The sequence below is a fragment of the Urocitellus parryii genome, chromosome 5 (genome assembly GCF_045843805.1).
Source record: "Urocitellus parryii isolate mUroPar1 chromosome 5, mUroPar1.hap1, whole genome shotgun sequence".
NCBI lineage: Eukaryota > Metazoa > Chordata > Mammalia > Rodentia > Sciuridae > Urocitellus > Urocitellus parryii.
In genome coordinates, this window is record NC_135535.1 from 28,594,786 (window position 1) to 28,609,940 (window position 15,155).

Below are 15,155 nucleotides of genomic sequence, written 5' to 3' on the forward strand. Positions count from 1 at the left end.
GTACCACAAAATAAATAAATTAAAGAAAACATCCAGGGTAACAGGAAGTGGTCAGTGTATGTGCTCTACCAACACTATGGGGCTCACTAAGAAAGGGTGGGATAAAAATAGAGGAAGTAACAGAACTGTAGACCAGCAGATGGGTAAAGGGAACCCAGGACTATAATATGCTCAGAGGCTCAGGAAGTAAGGTTGTATTTGCTACACACACACTGAAAAAACTGTTTCAACAGACACTGTGATTTTTAACTAAGCATCATAGATATGCTTAGTTAGCATTTGAAGAATCATTGTATTGAAGACACACTACATGATGGTGTTAATTCCTGCTTCAAAAAAAATATTTGCTATGTGAGATACAGTGGAATTGCCCTTTCTTTCATCATACATAACACCTCATAGTTTAAAAGGGAGGATTCCTATAGCCCTCTTAACCCCAAGCCAACTAATATGTCTCATAACCTAAGCATTGCAATCTGTCAAATGAGCAAAGGTTGATTTCTAAAAAGAAGTAAACTGTATTAAAGTAGGACATGGCATGCCAGAGGGAAAAATCCACCAGGAGAAAAAAGTGAACCTAATACATCCGATTTTATTTATCAAACACTTTAAATGTTTTAATATACAAATGTATTCATTTTTCACAACAACACTATGTGATGAGTATTTTTATTAATACCATGATCATCACCATCATAATTATTTCCCTTAGTTTACTCATGAGGAGGCAAAGAGAATTGTCCAAAGTATCACTGCTAGTAAATAGCAGAGATTTATTCAAGCCCTACCCAAGAAAATCTGGCTTTTAGACACTACACAACATTGTCTCTACTCACTGAATGGAAACATTTTTTTTCAAAATAGATTGAATCCAGGGGCTTGCACGTGCTAAACAAGTATCCCACTGCTGAACTACATCCTCAGCCCTTTTATACAATAGGTTACTCCTATTTTCAAATTCAGATTTGTGATGATTTTGATTTTTTGAATATATTCCTACGATACTTTAAATGTATTATTTTGACAGAATTTTAAATTATGTATGTGTGTAAGCTTTGGATTTTAGTGGATCCCTTTTATATATTTTTTTAATAATTTGACACAGCTTAGTCAAATTGAAAATTAATTAGGAAAGAGAAAATCATTTACCTTGACAACAGTTCAATTAATGTTTGATAAACAAAGATCCTGGAAGCACCTAAGTACTCCAACCTACCATGGCCTAACATCTGTGTGTGATACATATGCCAAGAAATTTGACATCCAACTAGAATTTCATGGCCATCATCCCTTGCCTTCCCTTTTAAAAGGTCAATGATCTTCAGGAATGTAACAAACTAAATTCCTCAGTCTAAGATAGTTTAGCAAAGCATCTTCCTTTTTAATAGCATTAGGTGCAGCAAACACAAAATATTAAAGATGTTAAAAGGAGGAAGAAAGGTTGAACAATGACAACAAACCTTTTACTGTCTCTGGAGTTTCTGCCAGGGCTTCTTGCAGGGACATAGAAATGTTAACCTCAGCCTTTCTGCTGAGATTCGAAAATTCTCCTTGCATTTTAACATCTTTTACTGTGAAAACATTTTATACTTCTGAAACATGTTTACCCTCATTATCTCATTTGATCTAATGACCCAGCCGAGCACATAGGGCAGGTGTATTATGGGTAGATATAGGTTCTTACTGGTTAAATGACATACACAAGGCCAAATAACAAACTAGATGCAGACAGAAAACTCTGATTTTTTAAAGCAAAAGCCTAAGGCTCTCTACCATGTTCTTACATACACAGTTACTTTCACAAAAAACATAAATACCAAATTGAAATGTGTGGCTCATGTATTGATTTGCTTATTTACTCATCCAGCAAGCATTTATTAAATAACTACTGTCAATAAAGCTCCACAGACTTCTAAAAAAAAAAAAATCTGCCACCAGAAACACTGCCAAAGCCACATGATTATACTGTAGGCCTCTTTTTTTTTCCCCTTTGAAGAATCAGATAAAGCTGGACAGAATCTTTTATTAACTTTTATTAAAATTATCATGACTCAGATATTCCTACCATCTTCTCAGTTTAATTAATTTGACTTCCACTTACACTAATTCGGAGAAGTGTTGAAGTCCCCATACTCCAAGAATCAATAATCTAAGGAAGAAAATAGGATCGTTATATGGAAAATCAAGATGCAACTAGAAATTATTCTAACAGTGGAAAAAAATTCTATGTTTCTAGTCTGGAAATAATGATATCCAAACCTGGTTAGCATTGCAGATAGTCATTTTTATTTATACCATGTCTCCTTGGGTCTTTAAAATGTAATTGTTATCATATGTGCACAAAATGAGAGGAAATAGTCAAGAATGATTTCCAGATTTCAAATATGGGAGACTACATGTGATGATAGTGTCACTCAAAAGTATAAGATGACAAAAGCAGTTAGAAGTAATGGGAGACAGTGAGTTTCATTTCACACATACACCCTTGAGACATGCAACAGGAGATATTCAGAAGGCGAACACAAACAAACGTTGGTGTACAGGTCTTGTTCTGAGGCTGAGTTGGAAAAGTGGATTCAGGATACATCGTAATGAAGGGGATGGTTAAAATCAGAGTCATTCACAAAGTGTGGAGAGGGAAGGAAGAACCCAGGATAGAGGACAACATCTCAAAGAGATCTGAATTCAAGAAAACAGCTTTTTTTAAAACTGCTAGAAAAACAGAGTTTTTGAGATATAAACAGGGAAAAATCTTGGGGGGAAAAGGGAGAAGTTAGAAGTTAGATAGAATGATGTCAGAAAAGTTTACAGGAACATCAGTAAGAGGTGGGTCAGTATTAACGATGGTCATGGGTCAACTAAGCGAAACTCTAAAAGACTTCTGCAGACTAGTGTATATGATGATCATTGATGGTCAGAGCGATTTTAAAGAAGCAATAGAATTAGAAGCCATATTTGATGAGTGTATCATGAGTGAATTGGTGAATGGGAAATAGGTTGGAGTAGCAAGTATACTACTCTGATTTTCTACAGTGAACACATACCAACATTTATGTAATAAAATTAAGAAGAGACTGATATATGTTTGGCTGAAAAAGAAAATTAAGAGATAATAGAGTAGCTGGAAGGAGTTGTGCAGATCTGAAGACCCTCTGTTATTCACATCTTGAGGGGTTAGAAAAAAAGGAGAGGGAGAAAATGAAGAAGAAATTCAGTGGAAAAATAAGGAAACTGTTATGAGAAAGTAAGTAATGGTTGTTTTCTTAAAATACAATGTGAGATGTCTGGAGCAGATCTTAGTCTATAAAAAGCCCTTTAACATAAACAAATTTTCACTTGGGAGTATAGGGCTGATACCAAGAGAGATTAACATTTCCCTCATCATTTATTACAAACTAGGGTTAACCCTGTGAAGTAGCCCATTATTATTGTGTAGAGGACAAAACTGTGCTCTACTCTATACTTAGCAATAAAGAAAGAGGTGGCCCAGAAAGGTTCCTTTCAATCCAGTCTCTCTCTTTTTTCCTGTGCTCTGTCTTTGATAATACGAATGTGAACAGTGTTGAATGAGTAATGTAAATGAAACACGCTGATCTCAGAATAAGATTATATTTTGGAAAACAAGATGATTACAATCAATCCACAGAATGCTGTATGAAAAAGAAACATTGCTTGCATCTTTCCTTGAGACATACAATATTTATCTCAAATATAAGAAAATGGAAGAAACTATAGCTTAGACTTGTGCTAAAGAAAAAAAGGCAGTGTAACAGAATGTCTTATAAGGCATTAAATAAAAATATGTGCTCTATTATAATAAGTAAGAATCATCCTATTTTAATAATTACTTTAAATAAATTATTGAAAGTATGGGAAACAGAGATACAAAAAGTATTTCTATAAAGCAAAGAGTACGACGGTGGTTAGTGCCAAAATTAGCTATAGCTTTCTGGATAGCATTTTTAAATTCTTCAAATATATTTTTCTATTTCTTTTTTCCTTAATCAAATACATTGTAGCATCTGTTTTATATCAAAAACAAATAAAATATGTCCACATCAACAGAGGGCATTGGCCTTTATTTCTTGGTTGTTTTTTTAAAAGATCATCTAGAGAAAAACAATGATTTTAAAAATCTCTATTTGTTAGAGTTGAAATTAAAACTGCCTTCAGTTTCCTGCTGCTAGATTAGGTCTAGATACCAGTGCATTACAAAATCTTTGGAACTGTGAATTAGGAGTGAAAATCTTCCTGAGTTTTTGTTATAAGTTCTTGAAATTAAAGTAAGAATTTCATTTGCTGGGTTGGCTAGGTGTAGAGGTGGAGAGGCTGTTGGAGGGGTTAAGTTGGAGCCACTGGTGCATATATATTTCAGAGGATTCAGAAAAACACAGCAGTGGAGCCTGGGTCAATCCATTTCTGTGAACAAGCAGTGACCAATAGAAAAGGAAGAAGAAGATCCAAGGAGGCTGAGGTAAGCCATCTCTGACGCCCTGTCAAAGTGAAAACAATACATCAAAAGGTGTTCATGGTGACTTCTCAGTGTAGGTTTTACTTTTTCTCAAAGGAGGTTTGACAGCATAAAGGAAAAACAATTTTTTAGTTAATTTTTTTTTCTTCAACTGACTTTTTGCAAACTGCAGACTCAGACACAGGACTCAACGGTATATTCCTGGAAGGCAAGGTAAACTCTTTTGCACTTTTTAAAACTCATAAAGCTAAGACTTCAGTGTTCTGATTCATCGGATGTAGGGTTACAACTTCAATAACTGAAGCAAATCCCTATTCTGAAAAAATTTTAACGTGTCTCTGTTGGAAGATGGCCAGAGCAGCCTTCTGCAATTGTAGATTTGACAGCTTGTAGAAGCAGATCTGCACTTGTGATTTTCTGCAATTTAATGGCAAAACTGAAAGATCAGCATTTCATTAATGACTGATTTTATGGTTTTCCAGGAAACAGTAAAATTTCTTCTATCCTTATTATCACTTGACTTAAGTAAATGTACACTGATGAGTATATCCTTTTCTATGTAATATGTAACATGTATATGTTATAAATAAATGTTTAAAATACACATTATGCCTATATGTTTTTTGCTGTTAAGATAGAATTTGGAACAATGATCTCTGATGATATTTGGTAGGAAGAGTTTATATCTTTTAAATATTTCACATATCAGTAAGTATTTATCTATTTATTGTTATTATCCATTGTGAATATATGAATTTAAAAGAATTATCACAAATATATTCACATCTTGAATATATTTGTTTTGTTGTCTTTATAATCAAGTTATAATCATATGAGTAATATATCTGACTCTGTAACAAATGCTCTTTGTCACATACAGGTATGTTTGTATGTATATCTGCACAACAAAAGAGATTATCTGAGATTGTGTGAGGCATATATATGACAGAGTGATTATATAAGAGATAGATTATAACTCAGTTTCTGAGCTGGACAACCTGGTTGTTTCTTATAATTTTTGAAGTCTTCTTCCCACCAAATAAAACTTACCTGAGTAGTTCAGCAGCAGAACAAGAGAAAAAACACACACTTTTCTTCAGATCGTAGAACTTTCCTTCACAATAAACTACTAAAATATTCTTTGATCTCTTCATTTCTTTGGATCAAGTGCCAAAGAACCTGGGAAATCTCCTCCAGATGTTCTTCTCATTTAGGAGTCAAAGTAGAAGCAAAATCATATGACTCCATCTTAGGAATGACACAGACTTTAACTTGAACTATTAAAAGATCACTTTTTTGGTACTCTTATATTCAATTACTGGTTTCAGTTAAGTTCCTTGAATTATTACATAGCTAGAAATGGAAAAGCACTTAGAGCTGCTAAAATTTGCTTTCCATTTCTCCGCTTTCATTAGTTGGGTTAAAACCAGAAGTTTATGAGTTGGCGAATTAATTTTGAAATTTGCAAAATGCTCTATATGGTGCCTACTAAATAAATGTGTCTTTTAATCAATATCTATGGAAATGATATCTTCAACTCATCTCTGAAGAAACAATGTTTACTGATCATTTTGATGCCAATACCTAAAGGTCAAGGTCCTGGTTGATCTAATAGCTGTGTGTCTGATTGCTCTAGGTACTATTATGGCAAGCACAATCAGTTTCATCATCTGGGTGTTGTTCGTAACAGACACGGTGTGGACTCAGAATGTGAGACAGGTCTATGAGGTACATGAGCCAGGGGATTGGATGATTGAAGACTTCGATTGTCCCAGGGAATGCTTCTGTCCCCCAAGTTTCCCTACTGCTTTATATTGTGAAAATCGAGGTCTCAAAGAAATCCCTGCTATTCCTTCACGGATCTGGTATCTGTACCTTGAGAACAACCAGATAGAAACCATTCCTGAGAAGCCGTTCGAGAATGCCACCCAGTTGAGATGGATAAATTTAAATAAGAACAAAATAACCAACTATGGAATTGAAAAAGGAGCCCTAAGTCAGCTGAAGAAGCTGCTTTTCTTATTTCTTGAAGACAATGAGCTAGAAGAAGTACCTTCTCCATTGCCAAGAAGTTTAGAACAGTTACAGTTAGCTAGAAACAAAGTGTCCAGAATTCCTCAAGGGACCTTTAGCAATCTAGAAAATCTAACCCTTCTGGATCTGCAGCACAATAAACTATTAGACAATGCCTTTCAAAGAGATACCTTCAAGGGACTCAAGAACCTCATGCAGCTAAATATGGCCAAGAATGCTCTAAGGAACATGCCACCAAGATTACCAGCCAACACAATGCAACTGTTCCTGGACAACAATTCCATTGAAGGAATACCAGAAAATTATTTTAATGTTATTCCTAAAGTGGCCTTCCTGAGGCTCAACCATAACAAATTATCAGATTCAGGGCTCCCATCCAGTGGTTTTGATGTGTCATCCATTCTAGATCTTCAACTGTCTCATAATCAACTCACAAAGTTTCCCCGCATCAATGCCCACCTGCAACACCTTCACCTGGATCACAACAAAATTAAACGTGAGTAACCACCAGGGTGTGTCTGATGAAAATGTTCTTCATCTCCACCTTTATCTGTATCTTCTTTAGGAACAGTAACTGTGTTGTCCCCCCGGTAAAATACCCTTCGAGTTTTAAATGTGATTTCTGCTTTCATTACTAACTTTTTGCTTACTTACAGTCTTAGTGAACCAAGAAGTCCCAATCTTCAAATTTAAGATTGAAAATTGGACCTGAGTAATTTATAGAGGACTGTTGTTTATGGGAGAAACCATCCCTGTCTTCTTTTACTCATGAAGAGTCTGGTATTTCTGTCTTTGTGGGTGGAATTATTTTATAAAGTATGCCAGACACACACACACACACACACACACACACACACACACACACTCATAAGTAGTAATATAGGGCATTTGATTTAGGAGGTATAAAAGGTAACTTTATCCTAAAGTCTTTAGGCCAGCTGATGCCTGAAACTCCATAGTTAGATCTCTGGATAAACTACTCTTATCAGAAGGGATTTCTTAAGCTTCAGTGTGTATAATTTGTGGTTCCTCTCCCCAGGTTTATGATTCAGTAGGTCTGCAGTGAGAATGAGAATTTTCATTTCTAACAAGTTCCTAAGTGACCTTGCTGCTCTAGGAACCACTGAGAACTACTACAGTAGTTCAAGACTTTAATTGAAATGGAAATATACATAGAAGCTGCCAATCTTTTGCAACTTAGTGGTAAACCTACAAGGTAAAATGCTCTCTCCTTTCCTGAATACAGCTTTTGATAAAAGGCCAAGGAATGAATATAAAGTTCTTGGATGCAGAATTGCCATCAAAGGAATTGTTTATAGAAGATAGAGGCTGTGAGCAATAGAAATAAACCTGACCTCTTCACAAGCGTGCCCAAGGCAGGCTGCACCTGGTGTAGAGGTAGACCCTATCTTGTCAAGTCACAGAGGTGTTGATACTCAGCCAAGCATCAGTCCATGCATCTTTGACCCTGTGTAAGCCCTTTAGGAAGATAACCTTGAAGAGATTTTTGTTGAATAACTTTAGTAAATGCATTCCTAAAGTGAGATTCAATTGAAATGATTGAAAGAAAGTTACCTAGATAACTGTCAAAAGGTATTTTTTTTCTGGTTATTATGCAATAAACTTTGCTTTAAGCAAATAATCATATAGTATAACATTTGCAAGAATATTTCCCCACTTGGTACTGCTTGAGTATTCAAGATTTTTTTTTTTTTTTTTGGAAACGGTGTACTTGAGCATAAAATCCAGGAATTAGATGGCAGGTTTCCACCACAGCAGTTATATTTCCATGGTGAGGAAACATACTATTTATTCCAGTAATCAAAAAAAAAAAAAAAGGTGTAATAGAAAAATCGCTAGAGGATCTATTTAGCTTAACCAAATAGTACAACAGCCAACACTGACCTAACTATGCCTTTTTTTTTTTTTCCTGCTGAGAGTTCTGTGCTTCTACAGGTACATTCTTCATCTCATAATTAAAAAAAAAAAAAAAAAAAAGCCTCAGAGACAGCTAGTATGGGAAGTTCATTTTATATGAGTCTTGTTCATTTTACACTTAGAGTCTTGTTTATGAATTAAGAGATTCTACCCTGAGAAGAAGGGTATATAGGAGAGAGGTAGCAAAATTCAAAACACAGTGAAGAAATAGAGCATTGTGTCCTTCCCTCACCCTTATTTTAAACAAAATATTTGTTCAGGCACTTCTCTTTTTCAGTGTGTCTCATACCTTAGTGTGCATCAGAATCGCCTGGAGTGTTTGCACAACACGTGTTACTGGGTCTCACCTCAAGGGTTTCTAACTCAGTAGGTCTGGGGTGGAACCTAACAATTTAATCCCTGGTGGTACTAAGGGTGGTATTACTGCTACAGGTCCATGTTTTGAGAACCACTAATCCTCCCAAGAACTTTGTGTGACATTATCAGGAATTTCTACAAGGAAAAAATTGAAGTTCAGATAGGTGGCTCAAAGACAAAGAATGACTCTAGGGTTTCTCATTATAAAATAAATAAAATTTAATTTTCACTCACATAGTATAATAACCATACTTTTCTTCATTTCTTCAATGTAAAAATTTGGAAAAAAAAATCTATAAGTAGAATAACAACATCACCAATAAAGAGAAATTGAACCATTTGTTCTTCATATAGATATATCAACTGGGGTTCATTTCTAAATTGTGAGAAAATTAATATCAAATATTAATTTCCCAGACTATAATAGTTGGCTCATAATTATACTGCACTGTGCTATAATAACTGGTGAAGTATTTAGTTCTTCTTGCCATATAATCTATCTGATAATAAAATGGTTGGCAAAAAGCTTAACTTTTCCATGAAGAGCCCTCAGAATTTGCCAGACAGTGAACTTATCTCGTGCAATGTGACGGAAATATTTATTTCTTCCAAACATCTTAAATAAGTTAAATTTTGGTTAAAAAAATGTATCCACTTAAATAGTTGCTTCCTGAACATCTCTGAGAAACATCAAAATTGATTTGTCCCAATGTAATTAGACTAGCACACTTATTTCTTATTCTGTTTACATTGGTTATAGGGCATGGGGGTGATAAGGATATGAGGTAGCACACTAAAAGGGACATATCCTCTCCAGCCAGCAATGGACTACATGCATGTAGTGCATGTAGTAGAAAAAACACCAGACTGGGGCCACTATTCCCACAATGCCCAGGTAGGGAGAATAATAAACATTGCCTGATAAAAGTCCTTGTGATAATATGTTAGAAAAAATAACTTTGTAATCACAGAACTGCTATACATATATGTCATTATTCTTATTAAGCCAAATTCTCAAAATGGCTCAAGGTTGGAGCAAAGCAACCTTTCTGTAAGCATAAAATTATTCAACAAAATATGAATCTGTATGCACTAATAGAATGCAGACGAGAGGCATGGCCCAAGTTTGGTGGGTTTCTTCAGGAAAGTTTTCTTGCTCAGAGTAGTTTTAGGAAGGTATGTAAAGGTGGTATAGTATAAGTATTTATGGTTGAAATTCGTGGTTACATGCTTCTCTGATTTTTTTTTAGTTTAACAGACCTCTCTCAAGGATGTTCCTAGATCTCAGTAGTCATTGGTGTCAATGGCTCTGATCCAAGGCAGGTGCACAATTTCTGCCATCTTTACCACGTGAAAAGGTTGACGGGGATTTTTCTGGCTTCAAATCTTTGTAAAGCCATTCTTGACAAGTGTTTCCTTACCAATTAAATATACTTACATGTAGAGATTCTAATTGTTTTCTGTAAGTAGTACATATGTAGTTATGTTAATTGCACTTTTAAAATTTGATTTCATATGTCTTTTTTTTTATCTTTTGAGGTAATTTTCAAGTACTTTCTCTTATATTAGATTGGTTTTCCATCCACTCATCCATGCATCTACCCACCTACCCATATCACCAACCACTCTTTGAATACCACGCTTAAAACGGTATCTCCACCTCCAAGTCCCTGAATACTATATTATACTAATTTATACATGCTATAAATACTATAGTAATTTAAACTTGCATCATCTCTTCTGTAAGCTTAGAAAATGCCATACATTTTTGTTTCCATCATAGCTCTTAGCAATGTTTCTATTCTAGTGTTCTTCCCTAAGTACTGCAGAACATGAAATGAGTATACCTACACTGCACACTTTGTTCAGGTTACTTTTATAAAACAAATATTCACAATCACTGCCACACCAATGGTTTGTATCTCTACCATTTTCATGCATCAGACTACTAGGCCCTCCATTAGGACCACTGGTCTTTATCCTTTGTTTTTTTCTGGTTGGAAATCACTTGTGCTATCTTTGACTCCATAGGTGTGAACGTCTCTGTAATCTGTCCTACATCTACGGCACTGCATGCAGAACAAGATGTCTTTATTCATGGACCTCAGCTGAGCTACCTCCGTCTGGATGGAAATGAAATCAGGCCACCGATCCCAATGGATTTAATGACGTGCTTCAGGCTTCTTCAGGCTGTCATTATTTAAATACATCTTCACAAATCTAGATTGGTTTAGTGAGCTCATGTTTCTGACATGAAATTTGGTCATTATTCATAGGTTTAGGGAAAAAAATCATATTTCCAGTTGCTCTTGGCCACCATTTTCATTTGTGCGGCTTAGGCTTTTTTTTGTATTTGAAGAGGCTTTCATCAATGACTCACGGTGTGGCTCGTATTAATTTTCTTTTCTTTACTAAATACAGACACAGAGGGTCTGGGTTGTGGCTCAGTGGCAGAACACTTGCCTAGCATGTGTGAGGCACTGGGTTCAATTCTCAGCACCTCATATAATATAAAATAAGGTTCCAATGTCTAAAAAATAAAAATAATAATAAAAAAACAGACACAGAGTTAAGATAGTTTATCAACTCAAAGATAGTTACTTTTTATGTCTTTAATGACTTATTAACTATCATCAAATAATGCATTTACATTGTTACACAAAAACACTTGTTGTTTATGTTCAAATAATGGATTTACACAATGCAAAGCATGTATTTGTTTATGTTCAATATTAGTTATGCAGATATTATATTTACAGTATGAATACAATAATCAAACAGGAAGTAATAAATAATAAATCAGGAAGTTGGAAGATCTAAAGAAAACAAACAATGCAATATTTCTTTATTATGATGATGATGAAATAAATGCAGATTGCTGAATGGCTTTTAAACATGAAATTTTTTAATTTAGTTGAAGTGTGTGTATTAAAGGAGTCAACTACTTCATATAAAGAGAGTTCTAGTCATTTAATACTAAATAACAAAGCAGAAGACATTTGTCATTTTTGTAACAATTTTTTTTATATACAGCACTGTTCTCTAGCAATTGAAAGTTCTAAATTTGAAATTCATTATAACACTTTTCTTACAGAATCATTGTGTTTTGACACCTGAAATCACTTTCAGTTGCAAATTATTCTGCTCTTGTTCTGCTCATGAGTTTTGAATTTAATAAATAAAAAGAGTAAACAATTTCTAGCAAAACAGAAGTAAAATATTTGTTTCAAGGGCATTTTTCACAAGTTTTATTTAGGGAGATATTTTTAATAAGTGTCATAATAACAATTATTTTTATTTTTCTAGCATGAATATATGCCAGTGTGTTTTCCTCTACTGACTTTTTGTTTTCTTCCAGTAAACATAAGAAAAAAATAGAATCATTTGGTGTGATATATTTGTTTCCCATGAGTTAAAAAGAAATAGCCCAGGATATTATTATACTTTGCTTTAGCCTTCTAATCTTGTAAGACATATACTAAAACAATAAATATTCCATAGAGATTAATACATGCCTTTATATATATAAACATATATAATACGAATATGTATATATACACATATACATACTCTCTTAACTTGTGCTTGGTTATAAATTAAATGTCATCCTAGGTATGTGTGTATAGGAAAAACACAATATATGTATGGTTTGATACTATCTGCAGTTTTAGGTATCCACTGGGGATCTTGGAATGCATCCTTCACAGATAAGTCAGCCAGTCATGGAAGCAATTTCTCATGAGGTCCAATTCATTAATGGAACTGTTCAAATGGAGAATTGGTGAGCAGTCAAGTGAAAGAATATAAAAAGATTCCTAACCTGGAAGAAAGGTTGTTGTGAAATGCTCCTCACAGAACTTTTCAAAACAAAGAATTTCCCTCCTCCCTTCCCCCTCTCTTTCTTCTTTCCTTGCTTTCTTCCCACATTTTTTTTTGTGTTTATTTAAAGTATTTCTTAACTATTATACAGATTCCAGACTATAGTAACTTAGGAGATATAATTCTGTTCAGTTCCTGTTGTAGAGAATGAGACACAAATTAACTGAATAATCACAAAATATGTCAAATTTCATCTGTGATAATTATTATTAACAAAGTGATAGCACACTACAAAGGAATTACTAATAATTTGTTAGCTTCCCTAAAGAAATAATGGAAACATATAAAGAATGAAAAACATGTAGCACAGAGTGGGAGGGAAGAATATTCCAGGCACAGTATGTTGACTCTATAGTTCCTAGGAGCAATTTGAAAGTTACAGAAGAGTTCTGAATTGGAAGAGATTATGTTCATGGAGGGACAACATCATGTAGTTGTAATGAGCATCAACTCTAAAGATAAGATTTCTAGATTTAAATCCCAGCTTCAACACTTAGTAGCTTTGCGGTCCTGGGACAAATCTTCAAATTCTTGGTACCTATTTCTCCTCATTCGTAAATTGGAGACAAATACTGGCACCTACCTGATGGTAAGGACCAAATGAGCTAGAATGTGGGAGGTGCCTTGAAGAGCCTCCAGCACATGGTAACTCTAAGTAACCAGTATTCATCATTATTTTTGTGCATTTGTGTTTGTTTCTTTTAGGAACCATGGTGAGTAAAACCCTTTGAGACAAACCGAGAATGCATGTAAGAAAATCAGGATTTCAGTCCTATAGGACTAGTTAGAAAAATAAATGTAGTTCGGATTAAGGGGAGCTGACAGTGTGATTCTGGAAATGGAGTTGGATAAATGGTAGAGGTAGGAGATAAAATTGTCAAGATTTAGTGATAGATTATGTAGCCTGAGTGCAAAAAGAACCTTTATGTCTCCAGCTTTGCCTGACAGAATAAATGACACAACTTTTTCCTAACAAAGACAAGTTTAGAGAAGATCATCAGCTAAGTTTCAGGCATAATTTGAAAGTGCTTTAATTCATATTGCGATGGCAAAACTAGACCTGGGTATGAAATGAAATTATTAAAAAAAATTACAGAAAGAAATCAATGCCTGAAGAAACTTTCAGTTTCCTTCTCCACTCTCAGCCTTTCTTCAGGAAGCCTAAGTAGCCCTAGATCCTTGCCTTTGGAATTGTAAATAACTGTCCTAGGAGTCTGACTACTCCCTCTTGATATGTAAACAACCCTGTGTGAGGTTTCTAAGGCGAGACGATTTAACAGATGCTCAGGAAAAAATTCTTCATCTATTTCTGTAAAGATGTTTTATATTAGAGACCCTGCACAAGGCCTTTGGCCACATAGATTAGGAATTTTTTTTTTAAAGAAGAAAAAAACCTTATTGATAGGATGGATCTAAGATAATAACCTATAATGTTGTGAGAAACTGTGGACTGGGGTTCAGAATTTGAAGTTTGTTCTCTTCTGGGTCCTCCAGTGTAAAATGAAGTTTGAAGTTCTCCACTCCTTGTACTAACTGCTGCTTCTCCACCAGTCTGTTTCCCATATGTAAGGGGTTGAATGAGGTCTAGAGTTAGAAAGAGAAGTCTACATAGGTATGTAATTATGGACATTTTCTAGATATTGTTAATGTATCCAATAACCCAAGAAGAATTCTACATTAAAATATTCATACACCCATAAGACTGGTCAGGGACAAGGGACATTAGGAGAATGTAGTCATTATCTCATACAGAGACTAATGAAGCTATGAAAGATGTAATAATCTTTCTTTCTGTAATTAGTTTTTGGACATATGGACAAAATTACTATAACTTCTCTAAAGTTTTGAGTAAGATACTATCTTTTTTCCTGATTTCATATACATGTGATTAGAATAAAAAATTTTAAGATTAATAACTAGAAAATAAGCTCAAAACATTGTCTTAAAACTATGAGTGTTATGCTTGAATTCGGGACCCCCAAAAGACCACCAGAGACCAAGATCGATGTAAACAGCAAAGAGGTGTTTATTGCGAGCTAGCTCTGTCCTTTGAGCGCACACAGTAACTGGTGATGCTGAGAGGCCCCAAGCCCAGGGTTTGAAACAGTTTTATACATTCTTTGGAGAAGGCAGGGACTTCACATACATCATAGCATCTCTTAGCAAATCATCACACACCGCGGGAAAATCAAATAACAACTCTAAAACATGATTAGCACATTCACTGGCGGGAACAAGTCGGGTAGGGGTGATTGGTTACTACAAGAGGGGGATTCATTTGAACTGATTGGTTTAAGCCAAGAGGGGTGTTCGTGCTGAACTACGTGGTTTCCCAACACCATAAACTACTGGGAGGGTCATCTGGCATCCCAGGTATTCCCTGTCTCATGCTGATTGATGGCTGCTAGGGGGTTACTATGGGTCTTTACCTAGCCTGACTGAGTCAGGGACACCTGGCACAGCAGATCTCTCCTGT

General features: G+C 34.9%; 1 protein-coding gene across 2 annotated transcripts; it reads left to right on the forward strand.

Annotated features, from left to right (window-relative positions):
* Window positions 1-4,354: 4,354 nt before the first annotated feature.
* Kera (keratocan) lies at window positions 4,355-12,124 on the forward strand. 2 transcript variants are annotated; one of them, XM_026398087.2, is made up of 3 exons: window positions 4,355-4,474; window positions 6,108-7,001; window positions 10,832-12,124. In XM_026398087.2, the coding sequence occupies exons 2-3, from the start codon at window positions 6,116-6,118 to the stop codon at window positions 11,002-11,004; spliced, it is 1,059 nt and encodes a 352-aa protein (XP_026253872.1). In that variant the 5' UTR covers window positions 4,355-4,474; window positions 6,108-6,115; the 3' UTR covers window positions 11,005-12,124. The 2 variants fall into 2 exon arrangements, with proteins under 2 accessions (XP_026253872.1, XP_026253870.1); XM_026398085.2 differs by lacking the exon at window positions 4,355-4,474 and adding an exon at window positions 4,561-4,684.
* The last annotated feature ends 3,031 nt before the right edge of the window (window positions 12,125-15,155 follow it).